Genomic DNA, 22,520 nt, shown 5'->3' on the forward strand with positions numbered 1-22,520 from the left:
ATGTTATGATAAGCTGCCTCTCAGTGTCCCCTAGGTGACATTTTCAGAAAAATATCTAAGGCTGGGAGTGTAACTCAGTGGTAAAGCATTTGCCTAGCATGCACAAGACCCTGGGTATATATGTACATATATACACACATATTTGCATTCTGTGTTTGAACTGAATAAATGATTCTCCCCACTGCTCAGTTTCCTTTAGCTTTCTGCTTTCAGAGGTAAATGATATGCTAGAAATAAAAAGAAGAGAAAAGGAGAAGCCAAAAGGTGTTTCCAACTGTTCATGCTCCTACTCACAAGAGGTAGGTATGAATTAAAAGGCCTGTCCATCACAAGGCAACATTACTGTGATTCTTACTTGCCAGTAAGAACAATGTCTGGGCAAAACAGATTTAGATGGGAAGGCTGTAAGTTACAGTCCTATTTGAGCATTTCTCAGTTTTCACAGTTTTATTTTCTGGAGAGTCCTGGACTGATTCATACAAAGCAAAAGAAATCTCATAATGGACTTTGCTAGAATTCCACCCCCTGGGGGCAAACCTATTCATTAACTGTCTTAAGTAAGCCTGCCCAGCTGCTAGGAAAAGCCAGAGTGCTGACTGGGCTGCTAAAGGAAGGCCTATTTCAAATTCATCTTAGGAAATTGAGGCTGATAAATTGTACCTTCTTACATTATGTTTCCTTCTGAAATTGCTGCTCAGGATGCTCACAAATACATCTCAGTCATAGTTGCCTGGAAACTTGAGCTTTTTTTTTTTAAGTAATTTCACTAGAAAGCAGTTCAGGGAAAGGCAGCTTCCCTTTCTCCTAAGTACCAGATGTCAGCAGAAGGGAAAATCCCAGAACAAAGCATATGGCAGAGCAGAAGCCACAGGGCAGCTCTGGATCCAATGTGGTTTCTATTAGTCTACAACGGGATTCAGCAGGAAAAAACAACAGTCTGTATTCCTAACACACTTCTCTCTTAAGAAATGTCTCCAGGCTTTGCCAAGGAATTAGCTTCTTCTTTATCACGGGGACAAACTTTACTATTAGTTCTTGGCAACAGTGCTGCTTTTCTCCCAATGAGAAGCTGTGATGGTTCATTGTCAGAAATTAGGAAAATCTGGCTGAAAAAAAAACCAAATGTATGTATCTATATCCAAAGCTTGGGGAAGAAAACAGAGTAGAAATGGAAGGGCATTTTTCAGTGTGTTTTTCCAGTTATTTGCAATGGGCTTGGTTTGTGGTCTTGGAAACTGTGAGTGATATTTTGTGGTGCGGGTGGGCAATTAGTGACGAGTTGGTAAAGGGAGAAAGCCAAGGTTCTCAGGTCGCTCCCCTATGCTTTCTGAATTTCAGTCCAGTTCTGTACCAGGATGGACATTATTGACCTTAGCTTTCACTCTGAACTGCAGTATTCATTTTTTTTCCTCTGAGGGTTTACAAAAAGCTTGGCTTGTGGGCCAGGGACTGGAGCTGCTATTCACTCACCTGGAGCAAATCACTTACCTGTTCTAAGCCTTTGGTTGAAACAAGCACTGCTGAGCATGTAAGTGATGACCAATTAACATATTTATTTATTCTCCCTCCCCTCCTCTACCCACTCCTGGAGATCAAAACCCAAGGGCTTCTTCCATGTCAGGCAACTGCTATACTGCTGACATATATCCCTAGCTCCTAATTCTCTTTTTATAGTTGTGTGGGGGAGGGGGGGTGGGGGGGTGGGGGGGGTGTGCCCGCCAGCACCAGAATTCAGAGCCTTGAGCTCTTGCTCAAGTTTCTTGCTCACACCTGCTGCTCTACCACTCAAGCCACACTTTTAGTCTAGCGTTTAACTGGTTAATAGAGGATGGTAATTCACTTGGCTTTTCTGCCCTGGCTGACTTTAAATCATGATCCTCAGGTCTCAGCCTCTTGAGTAGATAGAATTATAGGCATGAGCTACTGGCATCTGACTTTTTGAGATATAAGGCAGGTATCAAAAAAATTTCAGCCATTCACTTATTTTTTTTTTTTGCATCAGGATATAACTATATGACCCACACTAGGCTGAAACGCCCAGTCTTCCTGGCTCAGGTTACTGAATTTTAGGATTATAGGTGTGCACCACTACATGTGGCAAAACCAACCCTTTTAAAGGGAATAATACATTAGGTTTTAGTATATTTACAGACTTGTGTGACGATTAACCATTTCTTTTCTGTTCAGTGAACAAATAAATTATAAGGTTAAAATTCACTGGGTTTTATATGTCATGGTACAGCTGAACACTTTTTAATGAATTAACTTATGTAACTCTGCACCCCCTAAACAACTGTGAAAATCATACTATTATTCTATTTTACAGGGAGGTCAACTGAGAGTTGAAAGCAGGCAATATGGCTGCAGAGCCAGAATTCTTAACCAATTTGAAAACTCTGTGAGTCTATTAAAACAAGCCGGCACAGCCTCTTCCAAATAAATAAGTTGCTTATTTATTACATCACTCATGCTATGCATAGAAATCATGTGCTATCCTGAGCCAAAAACTGTCTCCCATAAAATAGCAAGACAGACAGTAAACTGCTAGGTGTAGAGGTATATCCAGGTGATTTTGGGTCCCCAGCAGGAACTTCAACAAATATCTCAGTAGTACCAAAAGAACATTGTCTGCCATTCATTGTACATGGAACACCTAGATGTCATCATCAAGACTGCTGCTAGCCACACGGAAGAGGCAGGTGTTTATGGCAGGTTGTTAAACAGAAAACAAATCCAAATCACATCAGCAAAGCCAGAAGCCTTTGGTCCTGGATCAAGCTTTAGGCTATACCAGCCTGAAGAAATTTAAGATATTTACTCAAGGAATCAGATTCACCCCATAAACTAAGATTAGTTTGATGCAAGGTTGATTAGTCCTAAATTTACCTAGCCTTTCTGGTTCCCCATCCAGGCAGATGACACAAGATATTTCCTCCAAGAACAAGATATTTATCCCATAAACTAATATATTTATTCTGGGAACAGCAAGTTTTTTTTTATCAGACATTTTCCCAAGGAGCAATTACCCATAACAGAAATGTGAGGCTCCCTCCCAACCCCCAAGTGCGGGTAATTATCTCATGACAAGGAACCAAACCGCCATCTCATGTAGAGATTTCCCTAGAGCCAGTAAGACCTTGTAGAACCAGATCTGAGAGATAAAGGTCAACTAAACCACAGTTGGACCCAAACCACTGACTGCATACACTTCTTGCCACCTACTTTTTTCCTTACCCTATATAATCCTGAAGCTCGTCTTAGAACCCTGTTCTCTATTTCTTCTTCCTAGTGTGGCTACACTGAATGACCAACTCCTTTCCTGCTTCATCATCATTCATGTTTCTGATTGTCTTTCCAAGTGGCTGGTGGCAGAGTGTGCTCCACCGGGACCACCTGAAGTCAAGTCTCTGGCTTACAACTCCACAAACAAAGCTAGTTTTCTTTTAGGAGCATTAAGAATAAGCAATCGGGATAAACTGAGGCGAAATATCTCATCCTGCCTGCACAGAAGAAATGGAACTGCCCGATCTACTACACACTAATCAGAAGTCAGACATATGTATGAGTTTGGAGACGTCACCAGCTCATTGATTTTAGGGGAACATGATGGAATACTGATGCACACTTAAGCAGGCAGAGAAGAGAAGATTTAGAAATAAATCCAAAATACTGTGCTGATCCCAGCCTTTTACCATTTGGCTATAAAATACTGCTCCATCTCAAAAATAAAAAAGCAGTTCTGGCATTGGCAGTGTTAACTCCAATGCAAGGTCTATTCAGAGCTGTAGCTTTGGGGAAGTGATTGGATCATGAGAGTTCTGCCTTCACCAAAGGATTAATCCCCAGATGGGTTCAGAATCTGAATAGACTATTGGAAGGAGCTCTTCAAAGTTACCTCTGGTTGGGCGCGGGTGGCTCACATTCTACTAGCTACTCCAGAAGTTGAGATCTGAGGATCACCATTGGAAGCCAACCCAGGCAGGAAAGTGTTTGAGACTCTTAATCCAATTACCATTTGAAAACTACAAGTGGTACTGAGGCTCAAAGTAGTAGAGCACTAGCCTTGAGCAAAAAAAAAAAAAAAAAAAAGCTTAAGGACAGCACCCAGGCCGTGCAAGCCCTCTCCCTCAGGGGAAAAAAAAAAACCTTACACTTTGTCCAAGCCCATTGCTATAGAGCAAGCCGATCATGGAATGAAACTGTGAAACCAAAAGAAATCTTTTCCCTCTTTTATGTTGTTCTCTCAGTATTTGTCACAGTGACAAAAATGTCTGACAACAGCCCAAATAAAGGATAAGAAATGACCCACTTTAGAGATTCAATACTTCTCCTTTCGAAGGTTGTTGAGGTTTTTTTCTCCCAGTGCTAGGGATCAAACCCACCTATGCTTAGTATTTGCTCTATAACTGAGCTATCTTTCCAGCTCCTTCTAAAGCTCCTGACAACCATCACTTTTCCATTTCTACGGCCAAATATTGTGCATTGGCCTAGAAAAAAAAATTATAAGTCCTGGTGTGCCCCCAAATAGAAAAAAATGGGAGGGGGCCAAGGGAGAGAAAATTACAGCCATGTATTTTTGTGCTAAAAATAAAGTCTTCGCCTGTCTCATAATCTTTGCTTTGTGTAACAACCCAAGAACAAAAAGGCAATTTACATGCCTGATAGTACGCCAGATGTGAGCTGCTTTCAGAGCTCAGGGCCACAGGAAATCCCAGGGTTAAAAAAAAGCCCAGCCAGAGGTCTGGGTGGCTGGAGAGAGAGCTGGCCCATTTCTGTTTCCAAAGCCTAACACCTGCCAAATAAAAGCAAGTACAAAGTAAGCCAAACCTCCAGAAATCTCCTCCAGTGAGAATGGTGGAGGATTCACAAATATAAGTAGCAAGACTGTTTAAAGCAATATGTCCAAATATCCTCTTGGTCAGAAAGATTTCATAACTAGGCGGACTTCTATCCAGTGTCAAGCATTCAGGATGATCCCTTTACACAATGTCCCCCTTTGAGACATCCATGGGGATTCTCTTAAGTCTCCAGGACAAAAATCTCAGGGCAAAGGGACCGTACTGCTGTTTGGCAAAAGGAAAAAGTCCAGAACCCAGAACTGTTATTTATTACTGATTTTTTTCTTCCTTCCCTCCCACCAATTTTACCAAACATTTTACCACATATTGGAGGGGAAAAGGGGAACCATAATATAGAAATTGAATGTAAATACAGGAGAAATCATTGTCACAAGTATCTAGGTGATATGGCCAATGCATGACTTTTGTGGGGTAAATGGACACAGAAGATCCTACAGGACTGAAAGCAAGAACTGAAGCAGATACTTAGACAGCCATGCTCACACCCACACAGCTCACAAAAGTCAAAAGTAGTTAAAACATTTCTGTCTACCAGTGGATAAATGGAATCACATAACATGATATATACATTCCTTCTATTCAGCCATAAAAGGAACCAAAATTCTGACAGTCTGAATGCCAGTCACTCAAGCCTGTAATCCTGGTTATTTAGGAGGCTGAGATCTGAGGATCAAGGTTCAAAGCCAGACCAATTAACTTAAAAAAAAAGAAAGAAAGAAAAAAGAAAAAAGCCAGAAGTGGAAGTGTGACTCAAGTGATAAACCACCAACTTTGAATGAAAAAAGCTAAGGGAACGTATGAAGCCCTGAGTTCAAGCCCTAGTTCTGGCACACACACATTACACATTCACAAAATTCTGTGTTGGGGTATAATACAGATGAACCTCGAAAACATGCTGTATGAGACAAAAACAAAAAAACAGAAAAGGACAAATAATGTCAGATTGTTTGGCATGTTGGAAGAACTCTGAAAATAGATAATGGTGATTGTCACATGGTATTTTGAGTGTGCATAATACTACTGAGGTGTATACTTATAATGGTTAAGGTGGCTATTTTGATGTTATGCCTATGGTATCACAATAAAAAAAGTAGATAGAAGAGGGAGCCTGTGGCTCACATCTGTAATCCTAGCTACTCAGGAGACAGAGATCTAAGGATCCAGGTTCAAAGCCAGTAATTAACCACCAAGAATACTGGAAATGGTGCTGTGACTCAGAGTGGTAAAGCACTAGACCTGAGAGAGCTCAGGGGCAGCATTCAGGCCCTGAGTTCAAGTCCCACTTTCGATTTTTGAGTCATTAATTGGGGACTTTTGAGTCTCCTGGGGACTTTTCTGCCCAAGCTGGCTTCAAACCACAATCCTCAGATCTCAGCCTCCTGAGTAGTTGAGTTTACAGATGTGAGCCACTGGCACCCAGTCTTTGTTTTTTTTGTTTTTTGGGTGTATGTGTGCTGTGTGTGTGTGTCCCAGTCCTTGAACTTGAACTCAGGATCTAGGGCAGGAAAGTCTGTGAGACTCTCCAATAAGCCACTCAAAAAAGCAAGAAGTGGCACTGTGACTCAAGTGGTGGAGTGATAGCCTGGAGCAAAAGCAGCTCAGGGACAGAGCACAGGCCTAGAGTTCGACATAGGACTGGCCCACACACAAAGTTCATGTGTACAACTCCAAATCTTCTTTTCTCTGCTCCCTTGTGGATGGACTGAAATACAGAGATGTACTACTCACTAATCTGAATTTACAGATACCAAACCTGCCCCATGTCCCTGCAAGATACAGAACACCTAAGCGGAAGAGGATGTAACCAGGAATTAGTTTAATCGTTTGCAAACCTTAAGAAAGCTATATTCCAAGTTTTACCTGTGACGAGTGACCTTGTGAACACTTTCAAGGTCATGACAAATAATCTGAGCAGGTCTTAAAGCATAGTATTTATAACTGGTGATGCTGTGTGCCTGGCTTCCAAACCATGCAACTAAGATTATTAGTAGCTGCTTAGAAATCATTACAGCCCTAAATCATCAGGTAAAAATACAAGAGAACACTTCAGTTTTGCCTCTCTGAAAAGGACCATATAAGTCAAGGTAGGAAGAAGGTATGACAGTAATTACCAGGAAGAAAGAAATCATTTACAATAAAAATGCAACTCAGAGCAGAATAGCATTGTTATAGCCTTAGAGCTATTCTGCTTGCGCTTTGTTAAAGGAACGTTAGCCACAGGAGCACTCCATTAGCTATTTAGAACTCCTAGAGCCTGAAATGTCAAGGATGTGTCATTTCTCCCTGCCTTACCTAAGTCTAAAATGCAAAGATCCTACAGAACAAATAGGGATTGTGCCTCAAAGAGTTTGGGCCATGCAAGCCCCAGAGCTCCACAATGAAAGTAGCCAAGGTGACCTACCGTGAAGAAGGAGAACAGCATCCAGGTTGCAATCATGACCCCACTCTCCCTCAGTCACACCTATTCTAGAGAACCAGCTGCTCCCTCCGCTTCACCTTGGTTTCCCTTTCTTCGCTCACACATCCGAGGTAAGGAGAGCCTCAGCCAGGTCACAGTGTGTCAGGTGAAGCACGGCTGAACTCAACACCTTGCACCTGTATGCTCCTGTACCTGAGGACACTGCCCCAAAGAGCACACAGACTGCAACGTGAGCCTGCTCGACTTCTCCGATTCGAAGGCTTGGAACCACATTACAGCCCTTCAAGGGCATGTGAAACCTGAGTCGAGTGTATTTATTTTTTACACAGCTAACTAATGATCAGATTGCATTTTATCAGCTTGATTATTATTCAACAGATGCTGGCTGCTCACTCAACTCAAATGGGGGTTCGTGGGCAGTTCTTTTGACTGTCATTCCCATTAAAGTCCTGATGACTTATTTTCTAATCTATACACCAGCAAGTGACCTTACTGGCTCCCCACAATAAGGAAGAGTCACTGGACACTGTGTTTACAGTTCAGAGAAGTAACTCGATTGATTCACACAAAGGCATCTTTACAGAGAGAGGAAGAAAACCTGTTTAACCCAGCCAGGAACAGAAAGAGGCAAGTGATATGAAACAAAGTCACTGCACCCATGCTCCCATTAATGGGAAAGGAATGGGAGCCTAGCCTCCTAAGACAAAACTTCAAATCATGCTTCTCACTAAGAACTGTATTTGACAGGACTTTTTTCTGTTATTAATGCTATTTATTTATTTATTGTGGCACTGGGGATTGAAACCCAGGGCACTGAGCATAGTAAACAAGTATTCTACTGCTAAGCTAAATCTCCAGCCTCAACACTGTTCTTTTTAAAAGAGACTTGGGCCGGTGGTGGTGGCTCATGCCTGCAATCCTAGCTATGCAGGAGGCTGAGATCTCAGGATCATGGCTCAAAGCCAGGCAGAAAAGTCCATAAGGCACTTATCTCCAATTAGCCACCAGAAAAAGGAGCTATGGTTCAAAGTTGTAGAGGACTAGCCTTGAGCAGAAAAGCTCAGGGACGGTGCCCAGGCCTGAGTACAAGTCGCATGACCCACCAAAAAGAGAAGAGAAAGAGGGAGAGAGATTTGGGGTTCCCCCCAAAAAGGGGGGGGATTCTACTCTTGGCTTCAGGATGGCAGGCTCCTTTCTACAGAGGAGGGGAAATCCTGTGACCTCATTCACCGGCCACTGTGGTAAGCCAGGGGTTAGCTCAGGCTATAGTTTAGATCTTGAATGACTCCCAAAGGCCCGCGTGTTAAGGATTTAGTCCCAGCCTGGGGCACTAGAGGCAGTAGAACTTTTAGGGGGGACCCAGCAGGAGGCCTTTGAGTCCTTGGAGGCATGCCCTTGAAGGTCCTAACTCCTATCTCTCCTTTTGTCATTCCAAGGCCTCAAAGGCCAAAAGCAGCAGGGCTTAGTGACTCTAAAACCTCTGAAATTGTGAGCTAAAATAAATCTGTCCTCCTTTTAATTTGATGACCTCATTGCATATTCAGACCACGAGAACCCTCACCCCTCACTCCCTTTCTCCCCTTCTCATCACGCACCATGGCCAGAAACGATTTCTGTCTATGTTTGCTTCCTGTCACTAGCATGGAAGCTCCTAAGGACGGAACGTTTATCCGACCCACTCTCTGCCTGGCATATGGCATATGGCAAACACTTAGGAACTATCTGATAAGATGATGAAATCAATTTACCTGGCCTAGGACACTATGATTTTTTTTGTTGTTTTGCTTGGGTTTTTTTTCTTTTTCTTTTTACAGTACTGGGGATTGAACTCGGAGCCTCAGCAGGTCCATTTGAGGTACTCCTCAGTTCCTTTGTTTTTAGTTTGTTTTTCAGAAAGTCTGATGCTAGTTTTTCCCAGGGTGGCCTCTGGTGGTGCCTCCTAAGTAGCTGTATAAGCCATCACCCCTCCAGAGGTGCTGCTATGATAAAATGGGGGCGGAGGAAGGAGATAATTTTATGCAACTTGACTAGCAGTTGCTTTTGTCAGAATCTGGTGGATGGAATCATATTCTACAGCTCATTAACAACATCTAGTTATGCATTCAAATTTCAAAGAGGTGACAGAGCTTTCCACCAAGGTCATAAGGATGAAGACTTGGAGACCATAGCCTTAGGATTCTCCAAGAATAAGCATGAGGCTCTTGGACCAAGGAAGGAATCACCTTTGAACAAACAGCCACAAACTTGAAGATCATTAAGATGAGGTACTGGGCTAGTGAGAAGGAGCTACATCATTCTGGATCTTGGGCTGGAATCAAAACAACCTAGTCCCCCCCGCAAGTCTACGGGAAGTGATATATCAAGAATATTAAGATACTGCATTGCATTAGTTCTGAACTCTGCTGACAGAGGACAGCACAGAAGGGGGCAGCTTACTCAACAGGATGGTCAAGGAAGGCTTCCTGGGGAAAGGCTGATTAAGCTGAATCTTGGGGTGAGACAGAGTTATCCACGCTATATAAAGCCAGCATGGTAAGGGATGGAATCAAGTGGGGCAGGGAGAAAGTGGCAGCAAGAACAAGAAGAGTGAACACTTCAGTATGATATGGCATAGTGTTTACAGACAACTGCTACTACTTTGGATTTGAGTGAGATCTAGAATGGCAAGAAATAAAACCGGAGCAGTAGGTAGCGAGTCAGGTCAAACATCGCCTAAGACGCAATGTCAAGGACATGAGATTTTATTCCTAGAGCCATTGAGGGCAGGCTTTTAAAAGGGAGATGACGAAGGGCACTGGTGGCTCACACCTATAATCCTAGCTACTCAGGTGGCCGAGATCTGAGGATCGTGGTTCCTAGCCAGCCCATACAGGAAAGTCTGTGAGATTCTTATCTCCATTAGCCACCTGAAAACCAGAAGTGGTAATGATGAAAACCTGTGTTTTCATGAGCTTCATGACCCCAAGATGTAGTGTAGGTGAAGAAATTGGAAAAGCACATAACACTTGAGACAAATAAATACAGTATGTAGGACAGGGGTGGAAAATGTTGCTGGTGTCCAGAAGCCTGATGGTGTCGAGGGCCACACAAATGTGGATGCCAAAGATGGTCTGATACAGTCAAACCAACTTTCCATCTAATGAGTATGCATGTGTGTATGTGCATGAACAGGTAGAAACATACACACACCTGTGGAATCATGATCCCTACGTTCATAGGTTTAACAGTTTGGTGGAGTGAGAGCAAGAAATGCCATCTTATAAATGTAGACTGGGAATGTAGCTTAGGTGGCTGAGCACTAGCTTGCTCTGCAAGCCCTGGGTTTAATTCCCAGCACCACAAAATAAAAAAAAAGGTCAGCATATGATGACAAGTCACCCTCGGTAACTGTTCTATGCCATATACATTTTACATTTATTCCCTCATCTTGCTGGAGCATATCCCTCCAGTACCTTTTTCTTTCCTTTTCCCACATTCTGTTTAATTTAAACTAGTATTTTCTATTAAAGTGATACAGGCACACAGTTCAAAGTACCTAATTGTTCCAGGATTTTACAGTACACAACCATTCCTCAAGTCCACTATGTTGGCTTGCTTCTTTCCATTCTTCTTCTCCAAACTTTAACCTCTTTCAGATAATTTTTTTAGCAATAATTTTGTATTGCTTCTCTGTGATCACTCAGCTATTGGCATTACTTACTACTTTCCAATATGGAAAATGAAAATTTTATAATGTTTTCCTATCTATGCCATGACCACAGATGGATACACTTCTTAATGCAACTAAATGGAAACTTTTAAGGATCAGATTATAATAAGATAGCATTACTTTTCAGCTGAGCCATGTGGTATACAATGATAGTTTTCCTTTCCTGAAAATCTTACCATTTCTTCCAGAGTTTGTAACAGTACTTCCTATCCTTTCCCTTTTGATTAGTAGGTTCTGGGCTTTTATTGTTATTGCTTATTTTTTGTGTTGAGTGGTGGGGTCAAACTCAAGACCTGTGTCTGCTAGTCAAGCCCTCTATAAACTAAACTACATCCCCAACCCCTGATTAGTGGTGTTCTTGCAAACTGAAGCACAACTTGCATCTTTTCTTTCTTTCTTTCCTCCTTCCTTACTTCCTTACTTCTTTCTTTTCTTTCTTCCTTGTTGTTGGTTGGGGCTTAAAATCAAGGCCTAGGTGCTGTCCTGAGCTTTTCTGCTCCAAGGTAATGCCACAGCTCCACTTCCAGTTTTTCTGGTGGTTAATCAGAGATAAAGAGTTTCACAGACTTTCCTGCCTGAGCTGCCTTTGAACCGTGATCCTCAGAATTCAGCCTCCTGAGTAGCTAGGATTGATTACAGGCATAAGCCACCAGCATCCAACTTTGCAATTCTTTTTCTTTTCTTTTCTTTTTTTTTTGGGGGGGGCCCAGTTGTGGGACCTGAACTCTGGGCCTGGGTGCTGTACCTCAGCTCTTCAGCTCAAGGCTAGCGCTCTACCATTTGTGCCACGGCACTACTTCCAGCTTTTTTCTTTTTGCTTATGTGATGCTGAGGAATCAAACCCAGGGCTTCATGCATGCAAGGTAAGCGCTCTACCACTGAGCCACTTTCCCAGCCCCTGAATTTCTTTTTCTTTCCCAGTTTGTTCTCTCTTCTCAGTAAACCATGTTCTCTAGTTACTTCCTGAAAGCCTGTAGGTCTGAAATGTCATTATTCTCCCCTCACACTTGGCTAAGAGTGTCTGGGCACAGAGTTCCAGACTTAGAATCCTTTTCTTCAAGGGTCACAAAGGCACTGGCCCATGCCTACTAGCACCAAGGTCATTTGCAAGGCTGACTCTCCATGAGATCTATTTCTGCTCCTGGACCAAAGAGATTTGTTTCAGCAAAACAAAAAAGCCGACAGAAGTAGTCAATAATAAAAACAAAAATCTTCACAAACCTAAATCAAACAAAAAACCCAACATCCTAAGCTATCATTGGAGGCTGCGGGCTCATTGATATACATCAAAGGCTCCAAAGCGGTCCAACTTCACCAGAACCAACCAGGCATTATTTCAGCCATTTAACTCTTCAGCCTGCTGCAAATGCCTCCCCTCCTCTTACCCCGTACTTGAGGACTTGAACTGGAACCCTACTGCATTGTTGGTGGGAGTGTAAACTTGTTCACCCACTTTGGAGAGTAGTATGGAGGTTCCTCAAAAGACTCCACCTGGAGCTCCCCTATGACCCAGCAATCCCACTTCTGGGCATTTACCTAAATGATCACAAACAAGACCATACTAAAGCTACCAGCACAACTATGTTTATCGCAGCATTATTCACCATAGCTAAGATATGGAACCAACCCACATGCCCAGATGCCCCTCAGTAGATGAATGGATCAAGAAAATGAGGAATTCTGTACCTCCATCAGAAAGAATTACACTGCCCCATTTGTTGGGAGATGGAAAGACTTGTGAAAAAAGTATATTAAGTGAAGTAAGTCAGACCCAAAGAAACATAGGTCCCATGGTTTCTCTTATTTGCATTAACTAGAATATGTCTAAGATAATCTTACCAGATAAGGAGATAAGGTCAAAAGCTATGTACCTATAACCATATAAGATGATGCTAAGCAAAATGCACCCCAAGATAGGGACACAAGAGGTTTCATCTTTGTTGCTGTTGTTTTTAATGTACTATGTGATTTGTTTGTTTGTTTTTTTCTTTTGTATGATCTTCCCCATGGTATAACCCCTGTTTTTACTCTATTTGATTCCGGTGCCCTGCATCTTATATATACTTTTTTTTTCTAATGGGGGGGGGGAGGTAAACAACAAAATGCTGAAACAAGGATGCAGGTTGACCCATTGTAACAATGAGATGTACAGACATGAACTCTACAACTTGGCAGGGAGAGGGAGGAGTTGGGGAGATGGGGAGAGAAGGGATGGTAGGGGAAAAACAAAGGAGGAGTTAACAATGCTGGATAGGAAATGTGCTCACCACCTTACCCCTCTGTACAATATAACCCCTCTGTACAATATAACCCCTCTGCACAATATAACCCCTCTGTACAATACCTTTACAATAAAAATATATTTTAAAAAAGAGTTTCATTTTGGAAAGGCAAAGACATTCGGCATAAGAACTGGGTAATAGATGTACTGTGATGTGGGTGTATTCCATACTACTGAATCGAGTACTTAAAAATGGCAAAAATGACTGGGCACTAGTGGTTCGCGCCTCTAATCTTACCTCTTCAGGAAGCTGAGATATGAGGATCATAGTTTAAAGCCATCCCTAGGCAGACAAATCCAACCAATACAGTCATGGGCCACTGCAGCCCAGCATGAGTCTTTTTATAACAATAAAAAAGCAACCATTGTCGGGTATGGTGGTTCACACTTCTAATCCTAACTACTCCGGAGGCTGAGATCTGAGGATTGGGGTTCAAAGCCAGCCAGGGCAGGAAAGGCTGTGAGACTCTTATCTCCAATAAACCACCAGAAAACCAGAAGTGGCACTGTGGCTCAAAAGCTTGCCTATAGCTGAAGAGCTCAGGAACAGCGCCCAGGCCCAGAGTTCAAGCCCCATCACTGACCAATAAAACAAACAAAAACAACCATAAAAACCTTCTGTTTATGCCATTTTAATGAGGTTTTGGTTAAGGGGTAAAAGTAGATGCTTATTTCTCGTGATCTTTATGCAGTCTTTTGTGGACAATATTTTTTTTTCTTTTAGTTCCATTCTTTTAGGCTAGATCATAAGTTCTAAACTTGAAAGTACACTAGGACTATGACAAAGGGTTATAGATTCTTTATACTCATTTTTCATCAGGGAATTAAAGTCATGGAATGTTCCTATATGGCCACATGACTTCTATTTCTATTTACTGTACTTTATTTCAAGGGTAGTTTTCATCATGCCAGGCATCACCTCAGATACTGTTTTAGAATCTAACCCTTCCATGTTAAGATGCTACTACTGCCTACTTTAGGCTATATTAACAGAAGTATAAACCTAACAACCTCACCAGGTATATGTGACTCCATATCTGTAATCCGAGCTATGCAGGAGGATGAGATCTGAGGATCCTGATTCGAAGCTCCAGCAGGAGCAGGAATGTCAATAAGACTCCTCTCTCCCAAAGCCAGAAGTGGGAACTATAGCTCAAGTGGTAGACTACTAGCCTTGAAAAAAAGCTCAGGGACAGCATTCAAGCCCTGAGTTCAAGCTCCAGGACTGGCACCAAAACAAACCAACAAAACCCCTCAGAACCAGAAAAATGATGTTCTGGGGGCAGAACATAGCTTCCTCCTCTGATTTCACATATTAAGGAGGGCTGAGGTTAGTGATGACAATTTAACTGATGAAATTTTAATATCAGGATGGCCGGCATAGGATGGAGGGATTCCACAGAACTTGTGACACCTCCAGCATGAAAGAGGCCCAAGATGAAAATCATCTCACCCCAGGTGAGAGATTCCAGCTACCACATTGGATAAGAATTAAGAAACAGAAAATAGGGGGAAATGTGGACTCCTGGGCTGGGCCTCCTCTGGAGAATGATTCTGGTTATTGGGGGGAATGTCTACTTGGAACTGCAGGGGGTTTGGACAAGGGTATCTGTGAGTACCTTCGGCCCTGGGGTTCCTTGTGGAAAGTTAGTGCTCAGAACCTGGGCTCAGGAAGTTATGAGAATGCTGCGCCCTGCCAAACCACAGAGTGAATGTGGCACGCTCTATTTTAAGAAGGTCATCTACTAAGAAAAACAGACCTTGAAAAGAAAGATATGATTAAGGGCAACATGCAAGCCACAGTCCTGTCCCACCTCTGCCTTTCCAAATGTCTCTTTTTAACAATGGAAAGAAACTCCAAACCATAAACAATACTCATTCCCGATGAATGCACTGGTGATCCACTTTTCCTTTTCCTAAAGAAAATACCTATCACTTTTCAGAGAGAAAAACCTTGAACTACTATAATTTGATTATCTCCCATAAACAACCCCCCTCCCACAGACACACACACCAAATAGACTTTTTCTAGAAGACTCTGCAAAATACAGATATGAAAAAGCCCTTATGTACTCTGCACATGATATCCAAGTATCTACCTGCCGTACTGTAGGCCTAATGAACTGTGCATGACCTCTTCCAGAAATACAGTGGCTATCCATACCAGAGGTCCACCAGGGTGGCCCGTGGGCCAAACCTGCTTGCTACTGGTCTTGGTAAATTACACCTTTACAGCCTATTCTTTTCCATACAGTCTAAAGCTATTTTCAAGCAAATAACAGCAAAGTTGAATCATTGCAATCAAGATTGCCTGGCCTGCAAGGCCTGTACCATCTGACATATTTACTTTCTGGCCCTTGGCAGAAGTTTGCTAATGACTGGTCTAAATCAAGACCTATCTGGAGGAGAACAGGGCAGAACTCCACATTTCCACAATAGCTTTGGACTTCCAGGTACTGAGTTGTGAAGTAGGCAGGGAGTATCATCAAAGAAAGCCTGCATCCATGAGCCAGAGGCCTGAGATATGTGTTCAACCTCCCTAGCTATCTGCCACGGCTTGGTGGTTCACATCTGGGTTTTACCAACTATCCAGTGAGACAATCCACACGTTTCTGGCTTCCCTCAGAAGAGGGAAAATCACAATGGCAAAGGGAAAGCACTGTTAGTTATGAAAGGCACTAAATATACATGGCAAGTGGCATGCTAGGCACTTTCTATATGTCAGTTGAGTATAAGTCCTCACAAAACACCCAGTTAGATGGGTGCCATTATGATCCCTTTCAGATAAAGTAAATAAAGCTCCAAGAGGTTCAGCTACTTATCCACTGTCATACAGCAGTGAGCAGTCACACTAAAAGAATTTAAGTTACTAGTTACTAAGAGTATGGATTGCCAGACTCTGCATAGTACACACCAAAGCTGTGGCTTTCTTAGATGAAATGCCTAGTGGAATTGTTTCCAAGACAAGCGCTGGGCCTGGGCCTGGCAATGGGGTGGTCCAAACTGTGTGTCAGCCTCATCGTGTGCTAGAGGTTATGAAGTGCCCAGAAAAAAAGCACAGAAGCTCCATCTATGCAGGACAGATGAAAGGGTTACAGACCTTAGCAGCAGCACCCAGCCCATGCCTGGCATGTGTAAACTGTTTTCTGTTCCACTCTTTTCATATAAGCAGACATCAATTTCATAATCAGGAAGAAATGAACTATTAGAGGAAAGCTTTATTTTTTTATAAGTCATATGAACATTTGATTAAGTCTTCAGATACTTTTACGTACCAGCTTCCTACTGGAATCTGAAGATAAGGCAACTAATCCAAGTAGATAAGACCCTATTTACAGCAGCAATATCTCATTAGTTAGATTCTCAACGTATCTGGAATTACTTCCCACTAAGACCTCAGAACAACAGGCTCTACAACAGGATCTGGACCTTCACCAGCATCATTCAAGACAACACAGCTTCACAAAGTAGATATGGACCTATGTTCACAATGTTTTGTTTTTTAAGACAGATCCTCACTGTGTAGTCCAGGCTGGCCTTGAACTTATAATCTTCCCATCTCAGCGTATAGAGGATTATAGGCATATGCCACTATGCTTACTCAGATACCACATTCTTTTAGCGCTTCCTCCCTCCCTCCCTTCCTTTCTTTCTTTCGGCCTCTCTTTCCCTCCCTCCAGCCCTTCCTTCCTTCCTTCCTTCCTTCCTTCTTTGCTTCCTTCCTGCCCAAGATGAAAATCATCTCACCTCCAGGTGAGAGATTCCAGCTACCACATTGGATAAGAATTAAGAAACAGAAAATAGGGGGAAATGTGGACTTCTGGGCTGGGCCTCCTCTGGAGAATGATTCTAGTTATTGGGGGAATGTCTACTTGGAACTGAGCGGGGCTTGGACAAGGGTATCTGTGAGCACCTTCGGCCCTGGGGTTCCTTGTGGAAAGTTAGTGCTCAGAACCTGGGCTCAGGAAGTTATGAGATGCTGCGCCCTGCCAAACCACAGAGTGAATGTGGCATGCTCTTTCCTTCCTTCCTTCCTTCCTTCCTTCCTTCCTTCCTTCCTTCAGGAAGTTATGAGATGCTGCGCCCTGCCAAACCACAGAGTGAATGTGGCATGCTCTCCTTCCTTCCTTCCTTCCTTTCTTCCTTCCTTCCTTCCTTCCTTCCTTCCTTCCTTCCTTCCTTCCTTCCTTCCTTCCTTCCTTCCTTCCGTGTGCCAGTCCTGGGGCTTGAACTTAGGGCCTGGTCTCTATCTCTGAGCTTTTTTACTCTAGGCTAGAGTTCTACCTCTCAAGCCATAGCTCCACTTCCAGGTTTTTAGTGGTTCAATTGGAGATAAGAGTCTCATGGACTTTCCGGCCCCAGCTGACTCTGAACCATGATCCTCATATCTCAGCCTCCTGTGTAATTAAGATTATGAACATAAGCCACCAGTACCCACCTAGCCTTTTCTACAGTAACAGTTTTTATCTACCTGCAGTTCTAAAAATTAGAATTTGATATGGTGTGTGTAAATTTGTTTGGACTACTGGAGTCTGCTGCAGTCACAAGGTACAACTATTTCTTATACTCCAATGTACATTCCTAAAATAAAGATACTTTTCAATCTAATTACAGTCCAGCCTCAAAATCTTACAATCAACAGTGGGACAATTCTACCATGTAAATCATAAATCCCTTGCTGGGTGTTGGTGGCTCACATGTGTAATCCCAGCTACGCAGGAGGCTGAGATCTGAGGAAGTTGGTTTAAAGCCAGCTCTGGCAGTTAAATCTGGGATTCTGATTTCCAATTAACCAGCAAGAAGCTGGGAAGTATATGTGTGGCTAAGTGGGAGAGCCAGCCTTGAGTGGAAACTCTAGGGGAGTGTTAGAATATGTATGTGTATACACACACACACACACACACACACACACACACAAACGTTCTCTAGTCTCATTCAATTTGGGATATTTTCTTGGTCTTTTCTTAACTCTTAAAGTTTACAGACCTCTATTTAATCGAATGTCCTCTAATTTAGGACAATAGTTAAATGTTTTTATAACAATAAGAAACAATCAATTGCCTCCAGACACAACTAACATATCTTCCTAATATAGTTGTTAGTTACACTTAGGAATTACAGTATCACTAAAACCACTTTTCAGAACTTGCAAAGAAAAAGACTTGTGGAGAAAATTCCCATAATGTAGACACAGCAATCTACCCAAGGCAAATCTCTCTCTCTCTCTCACACACACACACACACACACACACCTTTTAATCCCTGAGGAAACTATGAAATAAAAATTATTTGTCCTGTACTTATACCATTAGGGCTGGCATCTAAAATATACCATTGACTCATCTGAACTTTCTTGTTTGTTCTTTCAACAGAAGGCTTTTAACTTAACTCTGGTGGGTGATGTACATCTTGTACAAAATGATCCAAACTGTATTCCAGGTGCATAAAGCAGGTCTATCAAAGTCACATCTGCCATGGCCATCATCAGCATAGGTCAGGGGCTTATAACAAGGGTTAAAAGGCCTCTAGGAATTTCCTTGGAAGAACCTGCAGTCCTTTTCCTGAGAGCTGTTGTGTTTCTCTAAAAACATAAGATCAACGATCGGACACTCTTGTTCAGTGCCTTGTCACAGAAATGGGTTTGCAGATAGAATCGGTGCTTTGGAATGTATGATGTTATTACAAGAGAACCATAAACACAATTGTAACTTTCCTTTCTTGCACCTGGCAAGCACAGGGTGGAAACCTCTTCTCAGGCAGCAGGTCACATTTGGACGGAAGTTCTAAAAATACACAATGCTGCATTTCTCCTCCCCATCCTGGCCTTGGATTTCGATTTTCAAATTACTTGATTCTCTTTAGAGCATCAAAGTGGAGTTGCCATTGCAAAGTTAAGCAAGGAAGGAAGGTAAACCAGCCAGGGGAGCCAGAGAAAGGTCATGGGGGCGGGTAAGGTAATAGATCAGAGGAGATCTGGGGCACTGCTAGAGAGAGGATGTCAGGTGAATGGGGTTGCATACCTGAAAGGAAAACACAGCTACAGAGAGGTAGGAAATGAGGGGCTGGGAAGGTGGCTCAGTGGTAGAGCGCTTGCCTCACATGCATGGGTTTGATTCCTCAGCACTACATAAGCAGAAAAATTTGGAAGTGGTGCTATGGCTCAAGTGGTAGAGCGCTAGCCTTGAGCTGAAGAGCTAAGGGACAGTGCCCAGGCCCAGAGTTCAGGCCCCATGACCAACCAAAAAAAAAAGAAAGAAAAGGAAGGTAGGAAATGAGCTAGCCAGAGGGCAGTCTGAAATTTGGGTTATTTGGGCAGGCTGCTAATAGTGTCCAGGCAAAAGTCACCTGGACAACTTGCGCCTCCAAGTCCTTTAGGCCATTATGTCCCCAAAGTACTCCTATACCCCAGGGCCAACCCCAAATCTCACTCAAACCAACATCTCCTCTGTCCCCCTCCTCATTTCTTCAACAAACTGTACAACATGTCAACAGGATGCTACAGGACACATACATTTCTGTTCACCTTCAGTTTTTCATCTTTTCCCACAAATGACACCCTAGGATTATGTTATCATTTACTTGATTCTAGAAAGATCTAAGCTTACCAGCAGACGATTTTTGAAAATCACCAGCCAGCTATGTGATGCACAGTGAGACCACCAGGCCAAGCTATAGTAGGCAGCTTTTGACTTTGAGTTTGTTTTTTGGTTTTTTTTTTGTCAGTCATGGGGTTTGAACTCAGGGCCTGTATGCTGCCCCTGAGCTTTTCTGCTCAAGGCTAGGACTCTACCAGTTTTGAACCACAACGCCATTTCTGACTTCAAGATCTTTTGAGAGGTTATTTTGGTCCTCAAGGCTTGGGCTTGCCACTCATCCATCTTCAACACCTGGAGGAGAAGAGCTGTGCTGTGATACGCCCTGTTTGAGTGCTGACAGCGGGGCTATGCCCTGTGTAGGACATCCCATTCTGTTTCCTGCCATTCTGGCTGATGAGTTGCTGTTTAGCAGAAGTTAGAGTTAACTTGATAAGCTCCCAGAGCATAATGTAAATGCCAGATCTTGAGAGGTTGCCATGGAATCATAAAGAAAGAAAGGAAAGGAAAGGAAAGGAAAGGAAAGGAAAGGAAAGGAAAGGAAAGGAAAAGAACAAAGGAAGAAGGGCCAGGGTAGGATCAAATGCAAGGTCAAGGAAGAATAAATCTGCCTTCGATTAATCCTCACTTCCATTGCCCTCCATTAGACCCTGACAGGACTTGAAGTGCTGCAACACCCCTCCAAATCCATTTTCTATTTTCCCAGCTTTTCCATTTCCTGCCTTTGTCTACTACTTTACAAGACTAGTAATAAGATGCCTGGCTCTAAAACAATGCAGACAAGTAAAACAGATGACACACACGTGCAACTAAACAAGATTTAAGTCTTAAAAATGTAAGCTGAAGCATGTAAGTGACATCATTGAGTTCGGTTTCACGTAATTGTTAGCTTCCTTTGTCTTAATCTTTCAAAAATATAACAAAGAGTTTGGTGTGTTGTTTTTAGAAGTAGAAAACAAGGTTGAGTCCTATGGAAAATTATGCCAACGTAAGGTTTTCTTGCCTTGTCTGCCACATCTTTCTCTCCCCACCCCCATCTCTGCCTACACCAATAGTTGGCTTTATGAGAGAATGGGCAGAAAGACTTAAGCATGGTATTTCCCTATGTGGCATACTGGTTCAGAACATCTTTTCAGAAGGAAAAGTTGAGAAATAGAATATGAGCCACTGGTAACCGGTTCTTCACTGTATCCAACAATCACTGTTATGAATATACAATTGCAAGAAAATCATAACCCAGAACGATCGTCTAGATCTTGCATATTTACAATGAAACCAAATAGATAAAAGATCAAATGAAATGAAAGCAGCCCACATGAACAGTGGTAGGTAGGCAGAGCATGAGTATTCCCCCAAAACCCCTAGGACCTTACCATTGAATCATTAATTCATCCTGTGCTAGTAGTTCATGCCTGTAACCCTAGCTACTCAGAAGGCTAAGATCTGGGAACTATGGTTTGAATCCAACCCAGACTGGCAAAAATGCCAGACTGAAGTCATGGCATAAGCATGAGCAAAAAAGACAAACAAGAGCACAATGCCCTGAGTACCAACCAGCATCTCACATACAATCACATGCACGCGCACACGCACACACACAAAACTGTGTAGACACAGTTTAGGCCACAATAAAGTCTGAAAATGGGCCCATTTTTTCCTAAGTACTAGTGAGTGAGGCAGTCTACTGCCCAGAAAATTTCCTAAGCTAAAAAAGAACTGATTCTCATTGGAAGATATCCAGAGAAAAGAGGGTTGCTGAGGACAGAGACCTGTGTGTAACAAACTAGGGAAAAGTGAATTGATTGTCAAAGGTGTCATGGAAAAGATGAAATGGGTCCTTGGGTGGCAAAAGGAGAGATGACTCTCAAGTGAGAAGAGAGCTTCCGAACATCAGAGAGCATTGTTGAAATACAGGAGAGAGATGTTGAAATACAGGAGAGAGATACACACACACAAACACAGACTCAGGGTCTCAGACCCGAAAGTCAGTGGTCAGTAACTTCAAAGTGGTTTGGCGTATAGTCATCTAAGTTAGTATTTAGCCAAATACAAAACATGAATCATTGCAGTTACTCTCAGGTTTTGAAATAGACTTTTCTACCACTTCCCAGCTTACCACATTGCCAAATTACACCTACCTTAGTTTTCCAAACTGGGAAAATGAGAGGATTCAATAAGAGGACTGCTGAGGTCTTTTTTTTTCTTCTCATTTTCTAAAATTTAAGTAATAACTATAAGAAACAGAATCAAACAAACTTTTTCTTTAAAAAAAAATGATTATTTTAGCCAGGCACTGGTGGTTCATGCCTGTAATCCTAGCTACTCAGGAGGCTGAGATCTGAGGATCGTGGTTCAAAGCCAGCCCGGGCAGGAAAGACTGTGAGTCTCTTATCTCCAACAAACCACTAGAAATCAAGAAATAGCACTGTGGCTCAAGCAGTAGAATGCTCATCTCCAGCTAAAGAGTACAGGGACAGTGTCCAAGACCAGCGTTAAGCCCCATGACCAAGATTAATAAACTTGTTGCTGTTCTTCAGAAACACTAGTAAAGTGTAAGCTAGAAAGGGAAAGTCTCTCCTCTTCCTTAACTTTGGTGGTCTGTGTCCCTCAGGCATTTTGCCAGATGCAAGTCTGTGACCTTGAGCCATTCAGTGAGACT

At 42.6% G+C, this 22,520-nt stretch overlaps 1 protein-coding gene across 4 annotated transcripts in view; it reads right to left on the minus strand.

Moving 5' to 3' along the window:
• Akap2 (A kinase (PRKA) anchor protein 2) overlaps nt 1–22,520 on the minus strand; it is a 244,840-nt gene that overhangs the window by 54,079 nt on the left and 168,241 nt on the right. Inside the window, exon 1 of one of the 4 annotated variants that reach the window (XM_013023289.1) lies at nt 7,261–7,287. The exons of the other annotated variants lie outside the window; for them this stretch is intronic. Coding sequence (XP_012878743.1) covers nt 7,261–7,281 — 21 coding nt within the window. The 5' untranslated portion in view covers nt 7,282–7,287. Of the gene's footprint in view, nt 1–7,260; nt 7,288–22,520 lie in introns of those variants that run through there. 4 annotated transcript variants of the gene reach the window in all.

This window comes from Dipodomys ordii, unplaced genomic scaffold, assembly GCF_000151885.1.
Source record: "Dipodomys ordii isolate 6190 unplaced genomic scaffold, Dord_2.0 Scaffold67, whole genome shotgun sequence".
NCBI lineage: Eukaryota > Metazoa > Chordata > Mammalia > Rodentia > Heteromyidae > Dipodomys > Dipodomys ordii.